The sequence below is a fragment of the Hoplias malabaricus genome, chromosome 8, assembly GCF_029633855.1.
Source record: "Hoplias malabaricus isolate fHopMal1 chromosome 8, fHopMal1.hap1, whole genome shotgun sequence".
NCBI classification, from domain to species: domain Eukaryota; kingdom Metazoa; phylum Chordata; class Actinopteri; order Characiformes; family Erythrinidae; genus Hoplias; species Hoplias malabaricus.
In genome coordinates, this window is record NC_089807.1 from 18570672 (window position 1) to 18597586 (window position 26915).

The window sequence follows — 26915 nt, forward strand, 5'->3', positions numbered from 1 at the left end:
TTCTTCACCCCAGAATCAAGAGACAACTGTGGAGGAGTGTGTTCAGCTGTTTCTGGAGTGTGCGTGTGTGTTGTGCAAGTGTGTTCAGTCTCATGTGGCTTTTGCAGCTGTTCTTCTCCTATGAAGAGACCAGCACATACAGTAAAGCAAAACCTCACCACAGTCTTTGTGTTTGTTAGACTTACTTGCCAAATTATTGTTTAAAAAAAAAACAAATAAAAAATGTTTACCTGGACACATATTCGCTTGGGCGGGTGTCTGAAAGTGATTCTCTGGCTTCAGAGACCTCCGGCTCAAACTTGCTGTCTGTCTGACACTGCGTTTCAGATTCCTTTCGCTGCTGAAGTTAAGAGAAAAGGCATGCAATCAGCACTGAAACAAACCAACAGACGTTTATTCATCAAGCTTATTTTTAGTGCATGGACACAAACGTGGAAGTGTATCCTAGTGGATGATATTGCAAAGCTATATAATCAGTACTTATATGTAAGGCATTATATTAGCATTAAAGAGTTAAGTATATTTAACAAGCAAATAATGTTACCAAAAAGCAATACTGAAAAAATGCTAGTAATTCTCAGCTCTAAGTGTTCCAATTTCAAGATTTGGTTGTATATATTTTTATATACATGCATATATGTATATGCACATAAAAACATATTGCTGCTGTCCAAAGGGGGTGGGGGGGTAAAAAGAATAAAATACAAACCAACGGCATTGTTACAGATTTTAGTCTCAATACATAATTTGAACCCCGAAGCCTTCCTTCAAATTGTGTGAAAACTTTATAACGAATGGACCAATAGAAATGCTCCAAAGTACTTGGAATCAAATCTTTTTACATTGACATCCACTGAAAGTTAAGAAAATTTCTTCTTTCTCATGTAAAGTTACTATTTTGGAGGTGCATGTTTTCCTTTGAACAACCTTGACGTTTGAACTCTTAGAGCTGTATAAGCATATAAAAGACCACTAGAATATTTTTGCAGCACCAGTTCTTTGTCTTACCCGTATGTGCACTGTATGAGGGTGGAAGAACTTGCGGACAATGTATGTTGTTGCAGCAATGCAAAAGATGATGGTGCCCAAGATCTCCTTCCACCATGGCAACAGCAACACAGGGTCCTTCCTCCTCACCCTGGGACCTCCAGTGTCATCCGTATGCAGCACACTCACAGCAGTCACCTCCCGCCGACCACGATACCGAGAGTTATATGGGAAGTAGTATCCGTTATCTACATAAACAAGGGATTGAAGGCTTATTCAGGGGTAGAGAAAAGGTTACAAAGTATTAAGAAGCATATATTGCAAACAAGATTTTATCTTCCAAGTTATACCAGAGGTTTAATCCTTAAAATCAACAGAAAGACATACATACCATGAGGGTACTGTAGGACAGACAAAGCTCCATTGCTGTATTCCTCATAGGAAAATTTGTCATTATTCAAACACTTATCAAACTCCTCTGAACCCACTAGTACTGGAGTACGAGAAGGAGAGTCTAAAAGAATACAGCAAAGAAAATGTTTTAGAGAAACTACACAATCACTTACACTTGACATAAATTATAAATAACACAGGACACAGCACATACCAAACAATTTATAGTAGCTATTTAACTAATTATTAAGAACACAGATCAAGATGTTTTGTGATGGAGGCTTACGGATTAGAGGCTTCCATTTGACAGTAGGTGGAGGGATGATGTTTCTGCTTGAGGTGCGTCCATCCAGGGCTTTGGATGGAAATTTCTCAGACATTCTGACTGACGACTGCAGATACAGCTGACCCTGAAACATACCTGTAACAAAGAAATATGTACCATACAAGAGTTAGACCTGGAAATAATAAGTCTGCTTGTTGCTTTCAGTCATAGACAGGATTCAATACCTAGGTATACACTGGACTCTGTGGCTCCACGGGCCTCCTCCATGAGATCATCATCCTCCTCCTGAGGCTCCTGCTCTGGGTGAGCAGTATAGGAAGTGTCATCAAACAGACTGATAGGTGTCACCTTTCCTCCTCCAACCAACCAGGCTGAGGCAATGGGTGTGCAGAACTACAGAGGGGTGGAGAGTAATCAGATGTCAGCAAAGCATAACAAAGGGGATACATATTTATTTACTGTTAATGTGTATTTCTACTACTACAGTTAATTCCGTTAAATATTATTTTACAGAAAGAAAGTGAAAAGGCAAAAAACAACAAAACTAAAGGAACATACCACACGTGTCACTTATCATGCAAAAGTTCATTAATTTAAATTAATCTGCCATTTTAGACTACTTAATTACATTATGCTGCTTTATAAGCTTCATACACGTTAAGGCCTATATGATGGCTCTGAATTTTATGCTCTAACAGATCTCAGTGAGGGTTTACCTGATGCTCCCATATGAGTTGTCCTCCAGGCTCACTGCTAAAGGCCATGACCTTCCAATCAGGGACAGACACTTTGATCACAAGATTCAGGCCATCTGCTTTAATGTGTGCGTTAGGATGCTTTTGAGCATGCGTTTCTGCCTCCTCCAGAATCACACGAGGCCCATCACGTCTGGCTTCATGCCACACATCCTTATTGCTTCCATCTCCCTCCAAAAAGCCAAATTGAGATTGAGTCTCTGGAACAAACTTCAGCTCATAGTTTCCCACACTGAAGTTCCACCTAGCAGGCACAGATAAGGTTCTCAGTATGGCAAGATCATGCAAACACTTTTGAAGGTCAATAAGAAAGCAGAAATTATGGCTGTGTTGTGTGATTGTTTCACAGAATCTGTCATCTGTGTTAAACATATGATTGACAATTCAGGTTCTTAATTCTCCACCCATGTTTAAAGATTTAAATTTGTTCTTTACCAGTCAGATTCAGATGTAACCTTATTTATCACTGTGTTTGTGAAAATCACAAGCTTGAGACTGACACTGAAGGAATACTTGTATGTAATTACAAGGTGAACTGTCTTGTTTTTAATATTAATGATAGTTACTATGAACTATGAAGAAACAATTATTTGGATCTGTTTATGACATGTTCAACTGCAGCTGCATCTCATCAACATTAGCATAAACAAACAAACAAAAAAAAGACTGTTCTGGCAAAATTATCATATTCGTTTTGACACAGTTATACTGACATTCACATATTCATCAAGTGTTCTTGTTCATATTACTGATACAAATATTTTATTCAATTGGTCTGTTTTCATTGTTTCTATTAAAATATGAATAAAATGCATATTTATAATTTTGTAAGGTGTGTATTTTATTTAGACATACAATTTTGGCCATAACTGGCATTACTGAAAGGTTGATTTTTTTGCTGCTGATAAAATGTCACTACCAAAACCATGTAGATTTTTAAATTCTTGTTTATAATTAATATAATCTAAATGTAACAGATGTAGACATGAGAAAGAAACTTGCTTCTCAAAGCCACTGCGAGGAGTGACAGCCCTGACGGTTTTCTGTGTTCTCTGTAGCAAAAGCATATCTTCTGGATCAGTTTCCTCTTCTCCCCAACGACTGCAACCCACTGCTGAACAGATGTACTTCAGCTACAGAGAATGAGAGAATCCAAAAAAGAATGCAGAATGAAAAAAAAACCAGAAAAATATATAAAAAATAGAGAAAGAAAATAAAAACACACTGACTGATTGGAGACTGGTAGAATAAACAGTTTAATAACGTCTTGCTGTGTCTGTAACAGTAAATGTACCTTGCCACTGTAGGTCCCCAGGCCATAGGTGGTGAGAGACTTTCCTCCAACGAGCACAGTGTCCTCTCCAACTCGATAAGACGAGTCCAGAAGAGACTCCACACTGAAGGGAACAGCTTCCATACTTTCCCTGTCCCTGTTCCACTGAAACAACGCTCCATCCAACGAGGGGATGAACATCTTATTTCCAAAGACCTGAGGAAAACAAATCATCTTTTTAGCTCATGTGTCTGATATTTTGCTTTAACATCATTATATTTGCATACTACCAAGGAGAGCTCAGAACTCTTAAAAGAAACACTAGCTCTGTTGTTCCAAGGTAACTTGATAGTACAGCATATAACAAATAAGATAGTGACATTTATTTTTAAAAACCACATTTGCACTGGGAATGCAAGCATCACAGAAAATGACACCAAACTTGTCACTCACTCTTACAGACACTATAGAACATTTTATATATTTTTTTATAACTGTTGAAACGGAAGACCCAAATGAAACCAACAGACACTGGGAAAACACCCCAAATCCCTTACAAACTGATCTGAGGTAGGGACTGAACCCACAACCCCAGGACCCTGGAAGACTACCTGTTGTGCCACTATGTCCAAGACCAATTTTGATGTTTATAACATTTCACATGCAAACAAGAGCTCCAATAGCTAAGACTGTACTGGAGCAATGTGCTACACCCTAGTTCCTTCTGCATTCACAAGAAACAGCTGTCACAGTTAATTCAATAGTTTAACTGCATAAATGAATGGAGAGAGTAACATTTACTCACTGGCTGTGCTGCTGCCATCATTGTAAGTAAAAATAATTTAGTTCACTCCTATGTCTCCCTGAGTTCTAACCAGCACTGCAAAGTGAATAACTTCTATAAAATAAAACCCTTTACAAGCCTTAAATAAAATTTACTTTGGTTCATTACTATACAAAACCCACCTCAAGCAAAGTTGGAGCACTTACATAAAATGCAATAAAAGTTGAAATCTGTAATTTGTTAATTCACTCATTCTGACTTTTAACAGACAAAAAGACAGAAAAGATCTGCAATGTGTTTCAATAAGTAACTTTCTTTGCTTTTGATGCTCTCTGTTGTATGATTCTCCTCTGTATAATACCTGATAAATATGTCAGACATGTTTCTATTCTGGGAACAGATTGGAAAGTTAGCAAATTATGTGGAAACGTCCTCTGAATTTATAAAATGTATTATTATTTTTAATTAAAATCATGAATGTCTCATTTAAACAACAGTTTAAGCAAATTAACAAACATTTTTTTTATTTATTGCACATTAAAAAGTGCCTTAACTTTTCTGGAAATGGGCTTTATATTACATTGCATACATCATTTACAATAACAATACATAACACACCGTCTCTCAAACTCAGAGTCAGAAAAGCGATTGCACTGACATGTATCAAAAGCATCAAGATAAGATGTTTTATTAGGTTTTAGGACTACATCATTAGAGCAATTCTAAAAAGGTAAGAGATTGTGTTTCTCTTGCATGGCTAAGTGATCTGACAGCCACTCTGAACTGTGTGTTCTCCGAGTTCAAAACACAGCTCCAGCACTGATATGGTCCTGATAGGCAGAACAACACTGATAAGGAGAAAAGAGTAAACAAAGGCCAGAGAATAGGATGACCTGGACCAATCAGGTTTGAGACTGTTTGAACTTTATTGGTTGAGGAACATTTGGAACATAATCTTCCATTGGCAGAAGGGTTACACAACTCAGCAAAATCACATCTTTAGAGATTAAATTCAACACTCAAACATCCAGCTTAAAACGGATTAAAGCCACTATACGATCATTACACAAATTTGGGCTTTGTTAGTGATCCAAAGCATTAGCATGGTATCGGTTCACTCATACAAAAGCATAACCACTCAAACTCATAAGACCCCACAGAGCAAAATGAGATCATTGAGCCTGTTGTTCTTAATCTGACCTTGACACCTACTCACACTGGTGGAAGCCTGAAACACTGAGCTGTGGGAAAGAAAGCAGCCAGGAGGCTCCTATTGGCTGGAGCATGGGGAGATGAGGTCATCTGCCAATCAATGGCACAATGAGGGATGAATACCTGCTGTGGCCAAGTTGTGGTATAGTGGTTAAGAGGTTTAAAGAGTGTGTGTGCAAGCTGATGACTCATCTCTCTCTGCTACACTGGGGTAATCCAGCAAGTGATCTCCAGCTGTAAAGGATCTCCCACATTCGTTGTCCTCGTCCTATGGCCCACAACTTGAGATCAATGGACCACTAAAGCAAATCCATTTAACACGACAACATCTTATTTGAAGGAGGGACATCAATATTAATTATATTACACAGAGGAATTTAACAATAGGCCTATTTCTGACTATTCAAATGTACCCAAATTACCAAAATATGAAATACCATTTTTATTAGGGGTAGGAGGGTTATATGTTGCATACTACTACCTTATGAAAACATGCAGCAAAGAAAATGCAAGCCACAATGCATATAATTCAAGAAAACCATTAAGTCAGCATATCATTTATCTCACACAACGCAGCATCTAATTCACTTTTATTTGTCTCAAGAAAATTATAACAAACAGATTTTTCTTTGTGTATAAATATTCAAAATATAAAAAGTTCATGAGTACTCTTCAGATGCTAGACCTGCCTATGTGGTAATGTGTTTGATCCGAAAAAAATGCTGTAAATCTTTGTGGTAATAGGGTAAAAAGAATCAAATAACCAGCAAGCATAACTTTCAAAGATCCCAAAATGGAAGAGGAAAAAAGGACTGTAAATAATAAATAAATAAATTAATTAAAAAGGCTGATTTAATAAGTACTGCCATACACACTCAAATCACTGCTTTAACCTTGGGGTGTCTGGTGCTGGTCTGGGGAGATTGTGCAGATTAGGATTTTGTCTGTGCGAGTATGAGAGCGAGGGGGGCGTAGGGTAGGCTGTATAGGATCTCCCACTACACTTAATAACCTCCTGCAGATGGCATCGCTTCAGAGGATGGTTTTGTGAATGTGACAAATAACATTACATCAACCCACCAAAACTTGACCTGCACCTCGACACGCACACAGACACACACACACGCTCAAACAGCAGGCAGTAAAACATCCTATCTACTCTCTCTGGAGGCACGTGTCCTAATCAGCATTATCCAAAAGCACAGAGTCATCAACAGTGAACAGACTGCATTTTTAACACTCAACATTACCTCACTGGCCCAAAGTTACACACCCCTGTTTGGCTCTTGCTGCAGACTGCAAAGCCCAATAGTACATTGCAATCCATGTCCAGGGCTATAATCAAAACTCTCTCTTCAAAACAATAACTCACTTTCACTGAGATGACGTTCCTATTTCAACTGTATGGTGTCAGTAGGGCTGCCATTATCATGAACTTTTAGCTGACTTAATTGTCATGTAAGGAATTTTGATTAATAAACTTGTTTGTTTTTGTATTGTTGTAATTTTAAAGAGTTTATTAAAGTTTTTTACAAATCAGTCAATAATACATGCATGTCAGCAGCATGCACTGATCGAAAATGCTGCCATCTGATATAATGGAGTTACTGTTTTTGTTTGATACATGTTTCATATAATCAAATAATTCATATAGTTTTCCAATGGAGAAACGTAGTGCTGTTAAGATTCCTGATTTTGTAAATCATCAGGAAAGGTCAAAACCATGGTGCTTAGGCCTTTGCAGGCATGCCATATACTACTTCATATTCACTACCTGCTGCGCCACTGTGCCGCCCTCTATTACATATTGTATAGTCATAATACTAAGTGATAATAAAAAACAAACAAAAAATATATATATTATATATATATATATATATATATATTTCTTCTACAACATCATCATCATTTTTCCTCCACAACCAAAAATGAGTCCTGAGCTCTAAATCCTCTTCATACAAATGCCACAGAGGCTCTGAATTTCATTTCCAGCTTTATAAATGACAAAAAGGAAAAAAAAAATTTCAATGCAAATAAGAGAGCAATGGAAATGAATGAATATAATTATTGCAAATCTTTCAAACAAGGTATGGCAGTGTATGTATGTATGGATGTGCATGTGTGCCTGTTCTTACAATAAAGCTCCTCCTACATGAAAACTGTTTACTCAAAAGGTTAAAAAAAAGTGTGTGTGCGCGTGCGCTGGGTGGATGACATCATCCCACACATAAGGCATTATCTCATCCTCAAATCCGCACAGCATGACTCACACTACAAGACCATCAGTGGCATTCCTCTCTACACCTCCCTCTTAATCCCTCTCTTTTTCTTTCTTGTTCTCCTTCTCACTCTCTCCAACATTCCTCCCCCTTGTTCTGTTGTGACAGCTTGATTGTGCAGACAATGCTGTTTACTGCTGGCCTCTGTGCTGGTGCTGTGGCCTACTATAGGTGAGTGCTCCCAGCCTGCACCACGGTGAGGGCCAATCAGATGGGGGCAGTGCTCTCTAATCACTGAGCAGACTGCTGTCTGAGGGACAGCAGCAGCCAATCAGAGCGGCTCCTCGCTACATACCCGAGGGTAAAAGAGGTGGGGGAGGGAGTTTACAACCAATAGTGCTGTTCTCCGCACAGCAGCCAGGCATTTGAGGTTACCGCCAAACCAGACAGAGGGGTGAGCAAGTGCGAGAGAGAGAGAGAGTTTGTGTGTTTGAACTCCAGGGTGGGAAAATTACTGTTAGGCGCACATCCCCAAATGAACACATCCATACATTCAACAGCATTTAAAAAAGCATGTATGTGCATATGTGTAAAGACATTTATTATGAATTATTTTACAAACTGCACATACAACATTGAAATAAAAGGATACATTCTTGACAGCAGAGTAGCCTTGCAATACCCTTCGGGGTGGACTGGAGTATGCACGCATGTGAGCTTGTGTACACATTTACTATGGTGTCTAGCAGCCAAAAAGCCCACCCCCCGCAGGCATCTTATCAGCCTTTAGTTGCATTTTCCCCAAGTCTGTGTGATCTGGTTATGCCTTTTTCTGTTTCATAAACTAAAACACTTCAGGCCCTCCTCATCACAGCTGGGTTAAAGAGGTCTTCAAAATTGCATCCCACCCACACTAACTGATAGAAAGCTTAGCTAGGTCATTTTCTCTCTATGTTCTTACATGCTGACACAACATCTGATATTATTCATTCATTCATTCATTCATTCATTATCTGTAACCCTTATCCAGCTCAGTGTCGCGGTGGGTCCAGAGCCTACCTGGAATCATTGGGCGCAAGGCGGGAATACACCCCTAAGGGGGCGCCAGTCCTTCACAGGGCAACACACACACCTATAGACACTTGAGTCGCCAATCCACCTACAAACTGTGGGAGGAAACCGGAGCACCCGGAGGAAACCCACGTGGACATGGGGAGAACACACCACACTCCTCATAGACAGTCACCCGGAGGAAACCCACGCAGACACTGGGAGAACACACCAACTCCTCACAGGCAGTCACCCGGAGCGGGAATCGAACCCACAACCTCCAGGTCCCTGGAGCTGTGTGACTATGACACCTACCTGCTGCACCACTGTGCCACCCACATCTGATATTATTTAAAAAAATAAATAAGTAAACACACACAAGCATATTGCCTATTGCCCATGTGGCCTTGTCACATTTTTCCCAAGTGGCCACTTACTATGGAGATATTTTCATACTTTTTTATGCACTAGATCAGTCAAATACACAAATTAAATTTTATCACCAGCAATGTAGTGATCCTCCATTTCAAGCAGATCCATCTAGCATTAATATAGTTCCTCTGGTTACTATATACCAATATCACTCCATGAAATGTGGTCTTAATTATACAGATGAGGGACATGGTGTGTCCAGATCCTACCCAGAATCACTGGGCACAAGACAGGAACACACCTTGAACAGGGACCCAGTACATCATTTTAAATATTCTGGTTTTGGACTTTGGGAGGAAACTGGACCAGCCCGAAAAAACCCATGTAGATGGGGGAGACCACACCAAACTCCTTGCAGACAATGACCAAAGATAGGGTTTGAATCATCAAAGCTCAGGACCACTACATGTTGTGCCATGGTGCTGCCCCAGGTGTCATACCATTTCTAGTACTGGCTATTATTGCAGTAGCTTAAACTTGTGTTTTTGGTCTATATATAGATTTGGGTGTTATGTGAAATAATAATAAAAAAAAAAAATCCAGAAATATGATACATCTCTTCTCAAAAATGACCAGTACTGCTCTCCTCTCAATGTAGAATGGGCAGTCCTAAAAGTGGGTAATACTTATGTCACCATTACCCTGACCAATCACAAGGTTACCATAGCCACGCCTCCTTTCTGAGTTGAAGAGACTTGTGGGCTAAAGCTTAGGAGCTTTTAGTAAACATGCTAATGCTAGCTATCCAGCTATTCACAAAGCTATGGGGAGGGAGTGAAAGACAAACAGAGCAAACACGGAACACAAAATAATACAGAATGAGCCTGAATAGATTAAGTCTGAGTAGAGCAGAGATATCAGCAATACTTGGTCTGAGTGTTAAACAACGTATCAGCGGAGATAGCAGCCGCACTTAACAGCAGAGTAGCAGCGGGGAAAGCAGACCCACTCGGTCGGCAGTACAGCAGAGATAGCGCCCACACTGGGCCAGCGTGTACAGCAAAGTAGCAGTGGGGATAAAAGCCACGTATGGTCGGCAGTACAGCAGAGTAGCAGCAGCGGAAAGCACCAATCTGGAGACATGGTAAAAGGTACTCAGTTTGTACAATTATGGTTGATATATATATATATATATATATATATATATATATATATATATATATATATATATATATATATATATATATATATATATATATATATATATATATCTATATCTCACATTGAAGACAAGATGTCCGTAGGTTCATACATGAACGGCTGTATAAAAATACACAAATTAAATCTTATCACAGTCTGTTTACTGTGATTCTACCTGCCTGTGCCATTTAATTGTGTAATGTTATCTTGTGTACAACAACGGTTCAGAGTAAAAACCCAGAGAGAAAAAAAACCCTGCGACTGCTCTGTCTCAAGGCTGTGTGTTGCCATGGTAATGTAAACAGCATTCTGTTCTCCAGTAATAGAGAGCTGTCAGTCTCACGCAGTCATTAGTATATTGGACCACGCCCACACCGTTCTCAGAGAGTTCTGAGGAGCATATTTTGGTCATTTTTGAGGAGAGATTTATCATATTTCTGTTTTGTGTTTTGTTTTTTGAAATTTAATTCTAAACGGTGAAATGTGAGCATAGTTTAAATAACAAAACACAAAACTGAATTTTAATAAATAGCAGGGAGAGCCAGTTATTTGTGCACAGGAAATGATGCATTCACATAACACCCAAGTTTAGAAAAACCCTACAAAATTTTAAAATGGTTTCCCAGGGGCTTTTTGTCAGATGAGATTCACGATTAACTGATTTATTGGTCCAGTGCAAAATGTTATATCTGTCTACTAGGTTTGGTTAGAAAGACATAAACATGATACAATATTGGTAAAAATTATTCAAAAAGTAACAAATTTCTGTTCCATGCCACATGGCCATAATACCCCACTGCACAAGCTACCACATGGACATTAACTGAGCTCGATTCACTCCACTCGCTCCTTATACCCGACAGATGTACCACACACCTCGGTTTGGGTGAAAACAAAAGCATAAAGCTATTAATTTAGTATTTATATAAAGTTTTACCAATCTATTAACCATATTGTGATGGATCTAAGAATAATGTAACTCTCTTAGTAGATGACATGTATTGCTGTCAGACCTTCAATACATGTTGCAAATTAAAAAGTATATGGTAAGTGATCAGGCCTAATTATGCTCTCTTTTAATGATAAACACTGTGTTCTTCAAGTATTGAGGATGTCTGCTACATGCACAGAAAACGATGTTGTGATGCTTGTACACATCCAAAAAAAAAAAAACAAAAAACATCATCAAGTGAGCCTGATGTTTTGTACCTCTGGTTTGCTTAGGCTGGACGACACGAGGCAGCCAGAGCCCACATCCAGGTCCCACTGCTTACGCCCTTGGTTCAGAGGATCCAGAGCTGCGATTCTTCCATCCAAAGTACTGATGATCACAAGGCTCCTGGTAAAAAGAAAAAAAGGCAGCACATTTCATACATAAACAGAGCTACAGCAAATTCAGCACTTGGTAAATATGACCTAGTATAGGCAGACATAGCCATCCATCTTCCAAACATCCTTTATACATTCATTCCAAAGCTTTCTTTGGCTTTTTACTCTACTTCAAAATATACTATGAATAAATAAACACAATCTACTTTAGTTCAGCAAAATCCCACTTTAAGAGAAAGATACTATTACAAAGAAAAAAAAGTAATCACTGGAATTAGTGTGAAACTGCTTTGTTGGAACAAAACATCTAAAAAAGTGGATTCTAAAACATGCTCAGGTGGGTCATGTTTCTTTCAGACTTTCTGACAGTTCAGTCTGGAATACAGAAATATAAGGTAGTGTTAGTCATATGACTGTGTTAGACATCCTAGGGGTATAATATTTCCCAGACGTATACATGAAGCTCAGTTAATCTCAGTTTTGTTGAGGCTGGCTTATATCATAAGAACTCCCACCACCCCCCACCCCAAATCTTGCAGATGCAGCACTAGGTGATAGTGCACTCGGTATGCAGCTGGATATGTGTTCAGTTAGACACAGAGTGAGAGTGAAGGGGTCAGAGACCTGACAGTGTGGTGAAGGAGGAAAGCTTTGATGTCCAGTCTAAAAGAGTTAACACACAACACTAGTTATAAGCACTCAGGGAGTCCAATTTAAAGGGCATCTCAGTTCTTATGGAATCACTCCAGTGCTCCAGGCTAACATGGTTTGCTCTACCACCTCTTTCTCCAATGGGATTCAAGTGTGTAAAACGCTACAACACATCACTTCTGATTGGCTGAGAGCCCCCTCCAAAAATATTTGGACTGATTGGTTGTTGCTAAGCAGTGGGTATTGTGAGGATGAATGAGGAAGCTTCACTTGCCACGCCCCTTACTGGGTGACTGAGGAGAGAGAGCGCGAAAGAGCACGACAGAGAGAGAGATCTAATTTTCTGGATAGGATCAAAGACAATTCTTCATCACATCATTTCACTCAGGAAAATAAAAGAAAGGTTGAAAGTGGACAGAGAAAGAACGTACAGGTCTTTCACTGGTTTCAAATTAAATTAACCACTACCATCCAACACAGACTCCACTGCATTTCAAAACCCAAAAGACATTGCCCATTTGAGTTAAAGTTCTGTTACAGGCTCAGCTCAGAAAAAAGAAAGAGAAAAGATAAAAGCCAGAAGATATCACTGTCACTGAAAAGACAAAAACAAACATAATATGCACAAAAAGCTGTGCCCAAAACAGGACTTGCTGGTTTATGTTGCAATTTAGAATGACGTAGGAAATCTTTGTCAGTCAATTAAAAACAAGCATGTATATAGATATGTATAAATAAATAGCATGTATAAAAAAATAAAATAAAACAGCTGTGTGCACCTGTGGACATAGATTTCCAAATAAGGCAAATACACTGCACCACAATTATTTTGCCCAATATATATGTCACAATTGCATTTTTAAAGAAGTTTAATAAGTCGTTGACTGATTAATAAAATACTGGTAACAACTATGCATTTTATTACTTAACGCTCTCATTGTAATGGAGTCTGGAATAGTTCACTATATTTTAAGTACTGATATAGAAAAGCACATTGTGATGGAACACAATGTAATTTATCATATCATTTCTGCGAACCCCACAGCAAAATGTGCTGAAGCTGCTTAATTGGAATTCAATACCATAACACTTAATTTCATGATTAAAAAGATGAAATGTGAAAATCCTGTATCAGCAGATATGGCCATGTATAGATCATGTATATTCCAGTTTTAACTCAGTGATCAATTATTAAAGTAATTAGTAATGATAAAGCTCTTCCCCATGACACTACTAAATAAAGAAGACTTTAAGATTGTTTGACGTTCTGTAGAGTGCTTGTGCAAGGCGTCAATGAAAAGCACATCAGTCAGCTTTTTAAATGTCTGTCTCAACTCTGACGAGATGTGTTATTCACCTTCTGTTTCCGTCAACACTATTAAAGCTTCCGACCGTTCAGTGGTGTTTTGCGCTTTCTCAGCAGCACCGAAAGGGGGAAAAAAAAAAAAGCAGCAAAACAAACAAATCCTCGAGTACACACACCTCAAGCGGCCAATCCGTCTCTCCCCCCTAAGAGAAACTCGTAAGGATCTCACCCCAAACCTGACGTAAATAGATGTTACTACAGCAAAAATACACACATGCACAAAAACTCACACAGTATCCGAGGTGTTCGGTCCAATCACAGGAGTATTCTCTTGCTCACAGCCATTCACAGTGAAGAGGAGTTACAGAGCCACCAATCAGAAGCTACTAGCCTGAAAAACCTCAGCCAATGGGCAGACAGAGCTCGCTGTAACCATGCAACAGCAAGCAGTTCGTCATCCCACTTTCAAGCCTAAAGCACCACCGCAACACACACAGCACAGAAAGGAAATACAGGGGATACTGGAGCACGTGGGGAAGTTGTGGATGTAAAGCCACACCCCTGCAGAGAAGCTAGAGAGTTCAAGACAGTTTAGAGTGCTGAAGAGAGCTACAGAGCATCTCCAAACCCTAAATGTACAGAATGCACAGAGCTCTACACACATTATACTGCATACTTTAAACATAAAGCATATTGCTGACATTTTATCAAAGCCCAGTGAAAAGAGCTGCCCTTTGACCTCCTCGACCAGTGTGTGAACACTTTACCAGAAGAAATGATCCAAATGATTTTTTTTTCTGGATAGGATTAATATCAGATATTGATATCAATTCATTTTCTGATATCAGTTTGTTATCCTATCAGTGGCATTTCTAGTTTCATCATTACTGCAAAGTCATCTTTCTACATTAAGGCAGTTAGAAGTATGTCTTGGATTTTAAGCATTGAAGCTGCAATTTTGAAGATACAAGTTTATGTTACCAAAGCAAAAAATATAAATACAATAATTAAAAAAGGGATAAACATGCTTTGTTACTGTATAACATACTACAACATTTTTCCTCTGAATATTTATCTAAACATCTCTCGCGTTCTCTCTCAAAAGGTGTTTCTTAATGTTGAAATACTCTATGTGATAAAAATTGCTTTAGGTCACAGGGGCACTGGCAAACAATTGTTTAAATATTATCTTGCAAAATGATATTTGATGTATTTTTGCAGCCCTCCTGAATTTATAGGGGATGCTTGTGCTGAAATCTTCATTTTATTAATGAAAATGGGCTGATCATAACTGTATTATTTGGGTAAAATATCTGCATTTTTTGTCCGATAAATATTATGACAGATTTATTTCTGAGCAACTAAAATCCAGTTCTGTATTTATGCCCAACACAAGCATAGCTTGAGGCTTGAACACTGAATGTATAATGCGTCAGAGAAGCTGTTATTTTGGTCATGTTTTCAAATACAAAGCAGAAGGGTTTGGTTGATTTTATTGCTCTGTCTACAGGTGGTTTCGATCTTTGGGTTAGAAATCTGGGATATATCTCAACACCTGCAAGATTTGACACAGAAAATATCAAAACATTTTTTACCATGTTGGTGCAACTTTACTTTACAACTGAGCTTTAAAAATATTGCTGTAGAAAATCAATTTGATTCACAAATCTGTGGCTGTGAAACTAGATTTTGTCTTCAAGTCTCAGAGGGGAACAAGACTGAGGTTTTGTGCTCAGAGCCTCTTCTCATACAAGTGTGTGCACATGATCCTCTTGCAGGAGTTCATGTCACGTACAGCCACACCCAAATCAGAAGCTATCACTATATGCATCTCTCTCGACCTTGCAGTCCCCCCCCACCCCCCACAGACACATGTTCACAACAATATTAGGTCATTTTGACTGCTTACATTTTGAAGTATGGAGAACTTCCACATCAATATTTCAGGACCAATATTATAAAGAGGTGTTCATACACAATAGAATATTGTGTCACATGAACAAAAATCTCTCTCATATACACATCAGAAAAACACTTAACCCCAATTATCCACAATCATATCCACATCAAAAATCATATGTGTCATCACTATAAACTTGTCATCCCTCACTACTCTCTTTTCTGTGTCCCACCTTCATGCACTCTCCACACTGTGCACAGCTCACAGGCGGCGAACTCAAAACTCTGTGGCATGGCGCCTCACTCCTCTTATTGGTCAAGCACTGGCCTTGATCTGGGTGGCTGATTTGTTGTTGCTAAGCAGTGAGGAACCAAACTACAAGTCCATGTGCATCTCTAGGTCCTAGTGCCCTCATCTTTCACCAACATCTCGCTCTCCCTCTCTCTCTCACTTGCTCAACAGCTTGGCTTGACACTCTCTCTCTCTCTCTCTCCCTCAGATTCCTTCTATTCTCCCCACCTTTCTCCTGCTCCGACGACTGCTGCACTGCAGCAGGGTGGGTCCTCCGCAATGACTGAAGTAACAGTCGAGTCAAGTGAATCAATAAACAAATAAAGCAACTTTGAACAAACTGACATCACAAGCTGAAGGACTCTCTGGCTACAAGCCAAGTAATGAGCCCTACTACCATTATAACAAACTTCTAAAACAGTGAATAGTGAATGGCTAATTAGCATAATGAATCATTCCATTGTTAAGTATTGTTATTGTTTGTTAAGTACAGCAACATATCTCTGTAAATATCAGGTGTTACTTTTATTTATGGATTTATTTAAAGACTAACTATTTAATAATATATAAAAAATCTGTTCTTCATAATGTGTACATTTTCATAATGAATTAACCAAAGAAAAGTACTTTCAATCCCATCTTTCAACCCCCCCCCCCCACCATTTTTCTATATAATTTCACAATTTCTGAAATACAAGATCATTTTTCAGGGTTCAGATCTTGCCCACATCACTCCAATTAACATGATACCATCTTCACACTTCAGCACTACCATGACGAAAAAAGGACAGAAAGAACTGAACAAACTTTTAAGCACTTGTAAAGCTTTGCACTTGAACTTAATACAGACACTAAGGCATCTTAGAGTATCTCTATCGAAACTGACACAAACTGTCAAGTTACTGAACCATCAGGTAAGAGGAGCAAAGCAAAGCACCAAAAACACCAAAAACACCCCCTAAGCACATGAACTCCATCCCCTTATTTTTTTTCTCTCTCATTCCTTGTCTCTCCCTCTGCACCCAACTCAAATTCTGAGCACTTTCTCCTTCCATCCTTCTAATTGGCTAACAAGTTTCCCAGCTCGAGCCTTCTGGTTGGCTGTTGCTAAGCAGTAGGCAGTTTGAGCTAGACGTCTGCTATGTTTTGTGCCAGGGAGGCAGAAGAGAGGGCTGTAACAGCAAGTTGTGTGTGTGTGTGTGTGTCAGATAGGGCACCTCAAGCAAAGTGTTACTTCTACAAAAGGTCTCTCTGGAATCACTGCTGGTCCAAAAATACACACAATGAGGCCAAGTTGAGCTCCATGCCTGGATCATACCAGGCCTTGTAGGCACATGGCTTTGGACAGGTATGTAAACAAAAACAATTTAGGAGGCGAAATTTCACAAACATAAGTATGACAAAATATTAGCTATATAGGTATAAGCAAAGGAAGTGAACTAGGGTTTTAATTGTAATTCATACAATTAGTAAATTAACACAAACAAGCAAATAAATGTGTTCATTAACATGTCCATTCTCAGTCATTTAGCTTAGTAACTCAACTGCAATTCAAAAATGTTATTAATCTTTGTAGAATGATAATGAGGTATAATCATGGCATAATAAAGTTATGCTTGCCAAGCAGCATTCAGCATTCAAATTACTATTGCGTTCATCGCTGAAAATGGGAAAACCTCACAAAAACAGGATCTCATAAATGCATATTTGTAGTTACAATTAGCATATAAACACAGCGCAATGTTTGTCATTATAAAGTATGTATAGACCGTAAAAGATTTTATTTAACAAGCAATCTGTAATACTGAGACCAAGTGTTTAAAATCAGAACTATAACAGTTTCAAAACAGTGGAGAGAGCCATCTGCCTCCTCCCGTTCCTCCCCAGATGTGAAGCTTGAGCAGGTTGCCAGTTTGAGGACAACTGAACGAACAAGAAAGAGACCAGTTTAAGAACTTGTCTGTAATAGCTAAGAAGAATATGCCATAATCAACATATTTACACCGAAACCTGTTCATTTCACTAAAACATCTACTTATACAAAAAAGACAAAAGTGAACGAGCGGCCACTGTTTCCCTGCATTTACAAGTCTTTTCTGTCCAGACCCACCTTAAATATTTTGACTAGTCAATGCTGGTGTTACTTATCAATTTTCCCTTCCACCATAAATGTCATTTAGGAGGCAGAACTTTGCTTCTTATTCACAATTTACAAACTTTTGTTCCATTTTACGTGTCTGTTAAGGGTCATCACACAACCCAAATGTATGTAATGTCACTAAACATTTACCTACGTAAATGTGAAAGGCCTGCTGCTGTTTTCCCTGCATTTACAAGAATATACCATCTACACCAACTTAAAATTTTAGACTAGACAAGGCTGGTGTCATTTTTCCCTTCAATGTCATTTTAGGAGGGAGGTCCTTTGATCTTATTAACAATTTTCGTATTCAAGCATGTAGTTCCACCCTAAATGGGTCCATTTAAGAGTCTTACTTGCGTTAGTTTCCAGTTTCTTATTAAAGACTCATTTCCAACTTAAACAGTTATGTAAAGCTAAAGCTAGTGCAAGGTTTTATAAACAAATCTTGTTTTAAAACACTTCTTATTTCCCCATTTCATTGACTTAAAACACACAACCAAGTGTACATCATGTCACTAAAACATCTACAAAGTAGTGAAACACATATTTGCCGTGTACAACCAAGCTAGATGTCTCCATTCCACCTTAAACAGGTGAATATGAGAGGCTTTTAAAAAAATTCTTACTCCTTAATTTGTTTAATACACAAACACACCATGGAGAAACACATGAATCTGCCCTAATTTCTTTAAAATAAATAAATGATATTTACATCTTTCCTTCACCTTCATCGTATAAAAACACAAAACACAGTCCTGACACCTTTCAAATCGTCACTATGCCTCACTTTCTTCATGTAAAACACACAACATGGCATTTACTCCTTTTGATCTATACATAGGCAACTGTACGTCTATGCTTTTTTTCAGACATGATATGCTGTTACCTGTTCAGGAGAAAATTAGCCAGCTCTGGCTCTGTTCTGTAGCGTTGCTGCTTCTGTTTCCTCTCATTTTACTCCGTCTCTGGCCATGGAGATTTTTAAAAGGGCAAATGGGGCTTTTTTGGGTCCAGTAAAATAAAAATATTTACTCTGTTCACTTGGTCATTTCATGGCTGCAATACATTATGTTTGTAGACCAGGCAATGCAGTGTTTTTTTTTGTTTGTTTTTTTTTTACTGTAATGTTATTAGACAGAGTGCAGGATCACAAGCAGGACCTAGGAGTGGTTGGGGGGGGGGGGGAACAAAAACAAAAAAAAAACAAAACAAAAACAAACAAACAAACAAACAAACATTCACAGGAGCTCTGCTCCGGACTGGGCACTTCTCAAAGAGAATATACTGCTACAGCAAAGCTGTGAGAGGCAGCAGTGTTTTAGCTTTGACAGTTTCCTTAACCTAAGATCACACACCCTGGACATTTTATGACTAAGTTCAGTAAATATCTTACAGATTGCTCCTTTAAATTAGGTCTTGGCTGAACAAACACCTCAAATAACATTTTGTTAACTTTTACAGGACTGACTGGAAAATTTGAAAGACTTTCTACTCATATTCAACTGATCTATTTTATAATAAATATGCTCTGAAATAACAGAGTATATTGTAGAAAAGTGTAGTTTTTTTTTCTGCAGTCTCCTGTCGAATTTGGGATGGGAGGGACAACAATGGGCTCAAGTGACATCAGGTCTGCAAAAGAATTGGTCTGAATTAGCAATATGTTAAAATCACCTTTACTGACACCAGGATGTTTACATCACTGCGACCTAAATGGTCCTCACACTTCTGCTTTGGAGATTTCTACTCTTAATCTGCTTTAATAAATAAATATCTGGAATATAACATTGGTAAATGCTTATTCTGTGGAATATCATTCAAATTATATTCTTTTTCCTTATACTTAAAAGCAAGTGGACAGGGGTTTTAATGATATTAAATACACCTTGGACCATTTCAAATGCTCAATGGCATAGAAACGCACATTTTTTGCATTTTTGTCAGTGTTCATTTCTAGATTAAGTGTTTTAAAGCTACCCTAACAAGATTTGTTTGTTCAAATTGAAAATAGTCCCATTACTGAGTCAAGAGGAAAAAAATAGCTCAAATATAGTATCCTTCTGCTACTGCAGAAGGGGAGGCTGGTTATCTGAGTTAAGTCGATAGGAGGGGTAGCCCACACTGACCAGTAAAATGCTGAAAGTTTTTTGGTGACTTTTCTTACAATTTGATATATTGATGTAGCACTCTGACATGGCTGTTTGAGTGTCAAAAAATACACAATAACACAAAGCTAGAGTATAAACAAAGTCAACTGAAGTCAAAATGGAGTATACCTCCATATACGCTATAAGGCCAAATGTTTGTGGACATCTGCTCATGCAAAATTTCTTCTGAAATCAGGGGATATCAGTACAAAATAAGACACAATGTCAAAGCCATTGTTTCTAAACGCAGAGGGCTCCGTCACAGGGCACAGAGCAAGCTAGCAAAAGGAGGGTTGTTCGGAATACATGTCCCAAGTTTCACTATTGAATTACTTTTTTTTTTTTTTTAGCTTAACTTCAATAACACAGAAGACACTTCCATCACTGAGTGCTGATCAAGTTCTCTTTGAACATGAACATGCTTAAAATATTACATAAATACATTCAGGGATACAGAATGCAGTAAAACCTACTTTACTAGTTAACTACATGTCCTTCGGCACATTCGCGCAATTACACACTTCTAACACAAAGATCAACAATTCCTCAAACTTGCCAAGGTTTGATTATTACAGATTTGAATGGCTCTTCTTAAGACTTGCTTAAATATAGAAATGGTTTGTATGTTCATTTATTACTCTGAAACTTTTCCCCTCAGTTTGTTGTGCAACTTTCTCCACCAAGAGCAAGCTGTGATACTGCAGTAATTTATTTACTCATACAAACACATGATTCCGTGTGTTTGAATTGGCACTGCTCCGCTTCTCAGGCTTCTGAAAGCACTGCAAGTTCCGGGTGTTTACAGCCTCATATTATTCATATATAGCACTATATATTTTTAAATATAACAAACACAGCCTGTATACAATACATAAATTAATGTTTAGAATGCTGGCAAGCAATGGATCATGTTCAGACTTGTTCAGACTTCAGCCCATCTGTCCTTCAGTGGTACAGCTAAAGGGAAGTTCCAAAATTTCTTGCAGAATTACTGTGTAATTAAATTGTACAAATGAACACAAATGTTTCTCCTAGTGATTTGATGTTGAACTGACCTTTCTAGAATAATAGGGAACTAGATTTTTGAAGCAGATGATCTCTCAAACACCAAGCAGGATATTATTAACAAGTTCATATCAGTCACTAATTTACTCTACAATTCAAAAGACTGAATTATTCTGTTGACATTAACTATTTAATTACTCTTGTATTTTGAAAGATCCATGAAATTTCCTTTTGAACCACAGAATAACCTGTAGGGCTTCTGGATGGCCAAAACATAAGTGTTGTTTTTATATATATATATATTTATGAAGTCTAATGGAACAACACTGCTACAGTTGTTGACTTTGTTTTGACCCAACACTACAAACCTCACACAGGGGAAATTAATGCTTTTTTCTTTTTCCTTCACTACTCCCTATATGATTGATCTTTCTGCTGCTGGGCCCTGCAAACTGAATGAGGGTACCAATCTTTGAGAGGTTCTTCATCACAAAGCGCTCGCCTTCTATTTTTGCTTTTGTAGTGGAGTATGTGGAAGTCTCTCGGGTTCTCTGGGTTAGGCTCCCGCTTGCCAGTCCGCCAGGCTGTGCATCACAGAAAAGTGTCCCTGGAGAAAACCATCCCCCAGTAAAGCTGTTCCATGTCTAAGAGAGGGCCTGGGGGTGTTGATTAACATCAGAGTTCCAAGGAACTGAACACAATAGGTTGGTTCCAGTTTCTCTATGTGTCTGTGTTCGTAGACATAGACATGTTTGGCGAACAGGGCAATTATGCCTACTCTTTATCTACATGTATAAATGGTCATACATTTTAAATGCAAAAAACATTCATTTAGTTTCACATTATACAACAGGAGATCATACTCAAATAGTGCTCAAACTATTAAAGGCGTTAAAGAGGCAGGGTCACAGGGGTACGCAGGAGGTGTGAATGTGTCGTGTGTATGTTTGATCTAGACAGCAGATGTGAAGGCAGCTAATGCTCTCACAACTGCTATGACAATACTGTACTAGACCATCATGATAATTGCACAGCACAGCACAAACTTGATGTACATGACTGTACGCATTACATGAAATGCCATAAGGAATAATGGCCTACCCACTTTAGACTCACTATTTCTTACAAATTAGCAACTAACTTTTGTCATAACTCCTCATTAGTTGTGAAGGGTGGGGGGGATTATCAAGATTGATATTTCTGGAGATATTTCTTAAAGACGTGGAACAAAATTTGAAGTAAATGGGACTAAATTAAAACAAAAGGTTGTATGATACTGCCATATCGATCTTTCTGCGATTGTAACAAATTATATTTGTCCATTTTTTAAAAATAATATTTCAAATATATGTAGCACCTTAGCCTCTTCATTTACATAAGTTTATTCATAATATTATCTTGCATTCATTCATTATCTGTAACCGCTTATCCAATTCAGGGTCGCGGTGGGTCCAGAGCCTACCTGGAATCATTGGGCACAAGGCGGGAATACACCCTGGAGGGGGCACCAGTCCTTCACAGGGCAACACACACACACACACACACTTTTGAGTCGCCAATCCACCTGCAACGTGTGTTTTTGGACTGTGGGAGGAAACCCACACGGACACGGGTAGAACACACCAACTCCTCACAGACAGCCACCCGGAGCAGGAATCGAACCCACAACCTCCAGGCCCCTGGAGCTGTGTGACTGTGACAGTACCTGCTGCGCCAACATGCCGCCCCATAAATAATACTTTAATTAAAATTACGTATTCATTGATTGACAAATTGTTCAAGAGCATGTCTCCATGTTATCAGGTTTATTCTGTTGTTACCCTAGGGAAATATACCCTATAATAAATATTGGGGGCCATGATGGGTTAGTGGGGGCTGGTGCCATAAACGAATTATTAAACCAATCAATGCTGTATTTAAAAAAAAAAAAGAATGTATATATTAAATTTGACAGAATTGCACATCCATACCTTTACCCTACCTTTCATGACCTGCCACGTGAGAAAAATTATTCTTTTCATATCTATATTTGAAACCTACAATTATTATGAATTGCATGTATATTATTATGCAGCAAGAGAGCTGCTTTTACTCATAATTGTTTAATATTAACTGACATATCCCTGTGGAGAGAAAATATCTACTAGATGTAAGTAAATACTATAGAAACGAAACTGAAGTCAAAATATATTGTACAAAAAATATAAGAATATATTTTCACTCTTAATGAAAATCTCATACTATGGATTATGAAGATGTAAAATGTGAAATGTAAAATTGTCAGTTTCTGGCTCTCCTTTCATCTCAGTCTTGACATTGGTCAAGTAGGGTGACACTGCCTCCTCGTAAAGCCAACAAGGGCAGTGGTTAACGCACTGAACCCAAATGAAAGTGACCAGTGCTAAAGTCAATATATACATATAAATCAGGTTTAATTAGTCCTCTGTTTTGACACATTAAAAATCTTTCTGCTTAATTTCATTGAATAACTAGAAGTGGCCTGGTAAGTATGAATTTATGAATGTTTTATTGGTATATAAAACCTCACAACATTACAAGTTGACCCTAGGGAAACGTTAAAATATAGTGAAATATATGGTCTCTTAAGGGTGGAGCAAAAAGTAGATGCTTCCGTAGGAATAGTACACTTAAAGTTTTCACTGCTCCTTGCATTTTTAAAAAGGAGCACTCAAAACACACTCGCTTGCTGAAACAGTTTCAACTAGATCTGTATGCCTCTGTGAAAGTGAACAGAGGTATACCAATCTGAGACAATCACTTTCATAATTCAAAGAGTTCTTAAATAAAATCGAATGATAGCATTACACATGAGGGGTATTCTGCTTCAGTGACAACACTAGAAGAACAGTTAATAACGATACTGAGGAGAACACCTCTGAATGAGACTTTGGGAACAGGTGTACAGGACTTGAATGCTCTTGGAAATCAAGTATTTACTGACACATTCAGTCTCAACAGTGTCAGTTCCAGATCCAGTTAGAGTAACTTTGCCCATTAGTGAGGAGAGGTTTGTTATGGCACTCATCACTGAAGAGACAGAGCACTGCGGTACTCATCCAGTGTTTTTTGGGAGTAAGATTTAGGGTGGGGCTCACTCTCCTCAGATGCAGGCTTTAATTACAGCAATAAAACTTCCCAGTTTATACAGTTCACTACACAGCATTAAATATCTGCCTCACATCAATGAATTTTAAATTATTTGTAATAATTTCTAACAATTACAGCACACAAATCTCAACAACAAACTAATCATTCAAAAGTTAAAGCACACTGAAAGCAAGGATCTGAGACTTCTGTTGCTCAACTTGGAGAGATTCAATCTGCTCCTGCACACTGATTCGTTAGAGAAGCGTTATACAATCAATAATATACTGAGTGTACAGTTAAGACGAGCTTCGAGACACAGTTTACAGGATCCACCTGTAAGGTTAACATTTGGACGAATATAAATTTTATCTTTAATAATCGATTAGATTCTATTGGATTCATAGAAATAATGTCTGAAGATTGCGTGCTTAATTTAATCAGTAGCAAATTATAGATTATAAGGCAACACAAGTCCATAAAATATTTCAACGTAGAGTCTGCCTGACGACAAGCTCTGCCAGAGTCTGGCGGGCACTCTGAGCACTCCTGAGGAATTCTCTCCTCCGAACAAACAGACAGAAACCTTGTTTTAGTGTGCTCGTTTACCTCTGACCTGCCAAAGACCCATAACACCCATATTCTGAGCCGTTTCTCCTTCAGTAAGTGATGAAGAACTCGGACTCTTCGTGTGTAGGTTTGTCTGTGAAGATTAAGTCTCAACTCTAATGTCTATTAGCTAATTAGATACAATACAGGTAAAAACGTGCAGATTAGATTATTCACAGGCTCCACTATTCAGTTTTAGTTCAAATTCCCAACAACAAACAAACTCTTTAATGTAAAGAAGTTAGCTAGCAATAGCTGCTACAGAGTCTGGGACCAAGGAGAAATCACCAAACTTCACTTTACAGAGTGTGCTCACTGTTAACAGTAGGTCGTCAACATCATCAAGGCGAGAAAAACAAGCAGGGTGAACTGCATCTGTTAACGTTCGTACGCCAATTTTGGTTTTAGAATTTAAGCCGAGAAAATAAAAGTCATTATGTTCCACTTGGTGCCTGTGGGTCTAACTGACATCACATATTCGTCTTTATCGTTAGTTTGTTGTGAGCTAACAGCAGCTAATGACGGAGGGCTAACGTTAAGTGTAGCTCAGCTCGCTAACAAACTTCAGGAAGTTTAGGGTTGGTTTCTTCCTCCACTCTGGCCGTTAAAAAAGCAATGCTCATGACAAACTCTGTGCTGAAACTAAGCGTACCTTCTGTTCTGATTAAAGCTTGTGTCGTTGTCTCCCAAAGGCTCCTCTCCGTCTCCTCCGGCTGCTCCCGTCTCGTCCTCGACCGTCACGTCTCCGCTTGCTGTTCCCGGGGCTGCTGAGCTCTCGAGCCGCTCCATAACGGCCCCATCTCCCGCCGTACGAGCCTCCAGATTTCTCCCGGAGAGGGAGTCGACCTGCAAAGTCCCCGTTAAACCTCGTAGAATCAGCAAAAACACAAGGGAGATGCCCGCGAGTCCAAACCGAAGCCCCCTTTCCATTGGGACAAGTGGCACATTAGCTAGTAATGGGTAATCCCATACCAAAGAAACAATAACGCAGGTAATTTTAAAACTCGACAATTGCGTTAAAACACGACCTTTGTGTAAAACTGAAAGCAAAAAATGAATTTAGAAGCTTTCCAGCGACTTTCTGTTCTCTTTTCTTAAGGTAAACACGAGTCTCTGAAGCTCCATGATGTTATTGGCTTTATAGCGCCGCTGCTCGTGCCGTGGTAACGCTGATCCCGCCCCGTATCCACGCGTGCATTGGTGGCGATGTGTGCAGCGGCGCTCTCTGATTGCAGCTCCCGTGCATCACTCCGCGAGCCTCGGCCACTCAGCGAAAAGTGATTGAGCAGCGTGGCTGTCCGTCTGGAACTGCGGCTCGCCCTTCAAACGCGGAGCGCCACTGGCTGCCGTCCTGCCACTCAGTGCCTGGGGGCGGGGCAGGGAACGAGGAGGGACAGAGTGGGAAACAAGTGCGGCGTGTCCAGCTCTTTACAAACACATCAGCGCGAGGGAGATGCGGCCAACGGACTCACACGCGCGCTCCTCGCCGGTTTCATTGGTCCGTTAACTTCACACAGCTCCGCCCCGCTTCTAAAGATTGAGGGTCACCACTCCTCGAGTCTCAGAGGGCGGGTCATTCACAGAGAAACAGAAAATACAGTACCTCCGCAGCCGCGAAAAGAGCGACGTGGCCGCTCCATCGTGTTCAAATCAGAAGCACCCCAGGCTTCCTTTTCCGGAGAGCGTTCAGCGTCAAACAAGCGCCACAGTTTAACATCCATCATGCGCAGGGGGCATGACAAAAAACATGGTTTATGAGTTAGCCCGACAGGATTGGAATTGTCTGAAGTAATCTGGCTACATTGATAAATCCTGAAATATCAACCAGAAAATGTATGGAATGTACAATTTTAGATTTTTTTTTTTACATTACGTTTTCACTTAAGTTAAAAAAACTT

The 26915-nt window shown here is 39.0% G+C and overlaps 1 protein-coding gene across 1 annotated transcript in view; it reads right to left on the minus strand.

Annotated features, from left to right (window-relative positions):
- eif2ak3 (eukaryotic translation initiation factor 2-alpha kinase 3) overlaps positions 1–26530 on the minus strand; it is a 32613-nt gene extending 6083 nt beyond the window's left edge. The window contains exons 1-10 of the mRNA XM_066679549.1: positions 25670–26530; positions 11741–11870; positions 3716–3910; positions 3424–3554; positions 2383–2665; positions 1891–2059; positions 1667–1801; positions 1379–1501; positions 1009–1235; positions 231–340 (exon numbers count right to left, since the gene is read on the minus strand). Of these exons, the coding sequence (XP_066535646.1) occupies positions 231–340; positions 1009–1235; positions 1379–1501; positions 1667–1801; positions 1891–2059; positions 2383–2665; positions 3424–3554; positions 3716–3910; positions 11741–11870; positions 25670–25947 (1781 nt within the window). The 5' untranslated portion in view covers positions 25948–26530. The remainder of the gene's footprint in view (positions 1–230; positions 341–1008; positions 1236–1378; positions 1502–1666; positions 1802–1890; positions 2060–2382; positions 2666–3423; positions 3555–3715; positions 3911–11740; positions 11871–25669) is intronic.
- Positions 26531–26915: the final 385 nt, after the last annotated feature.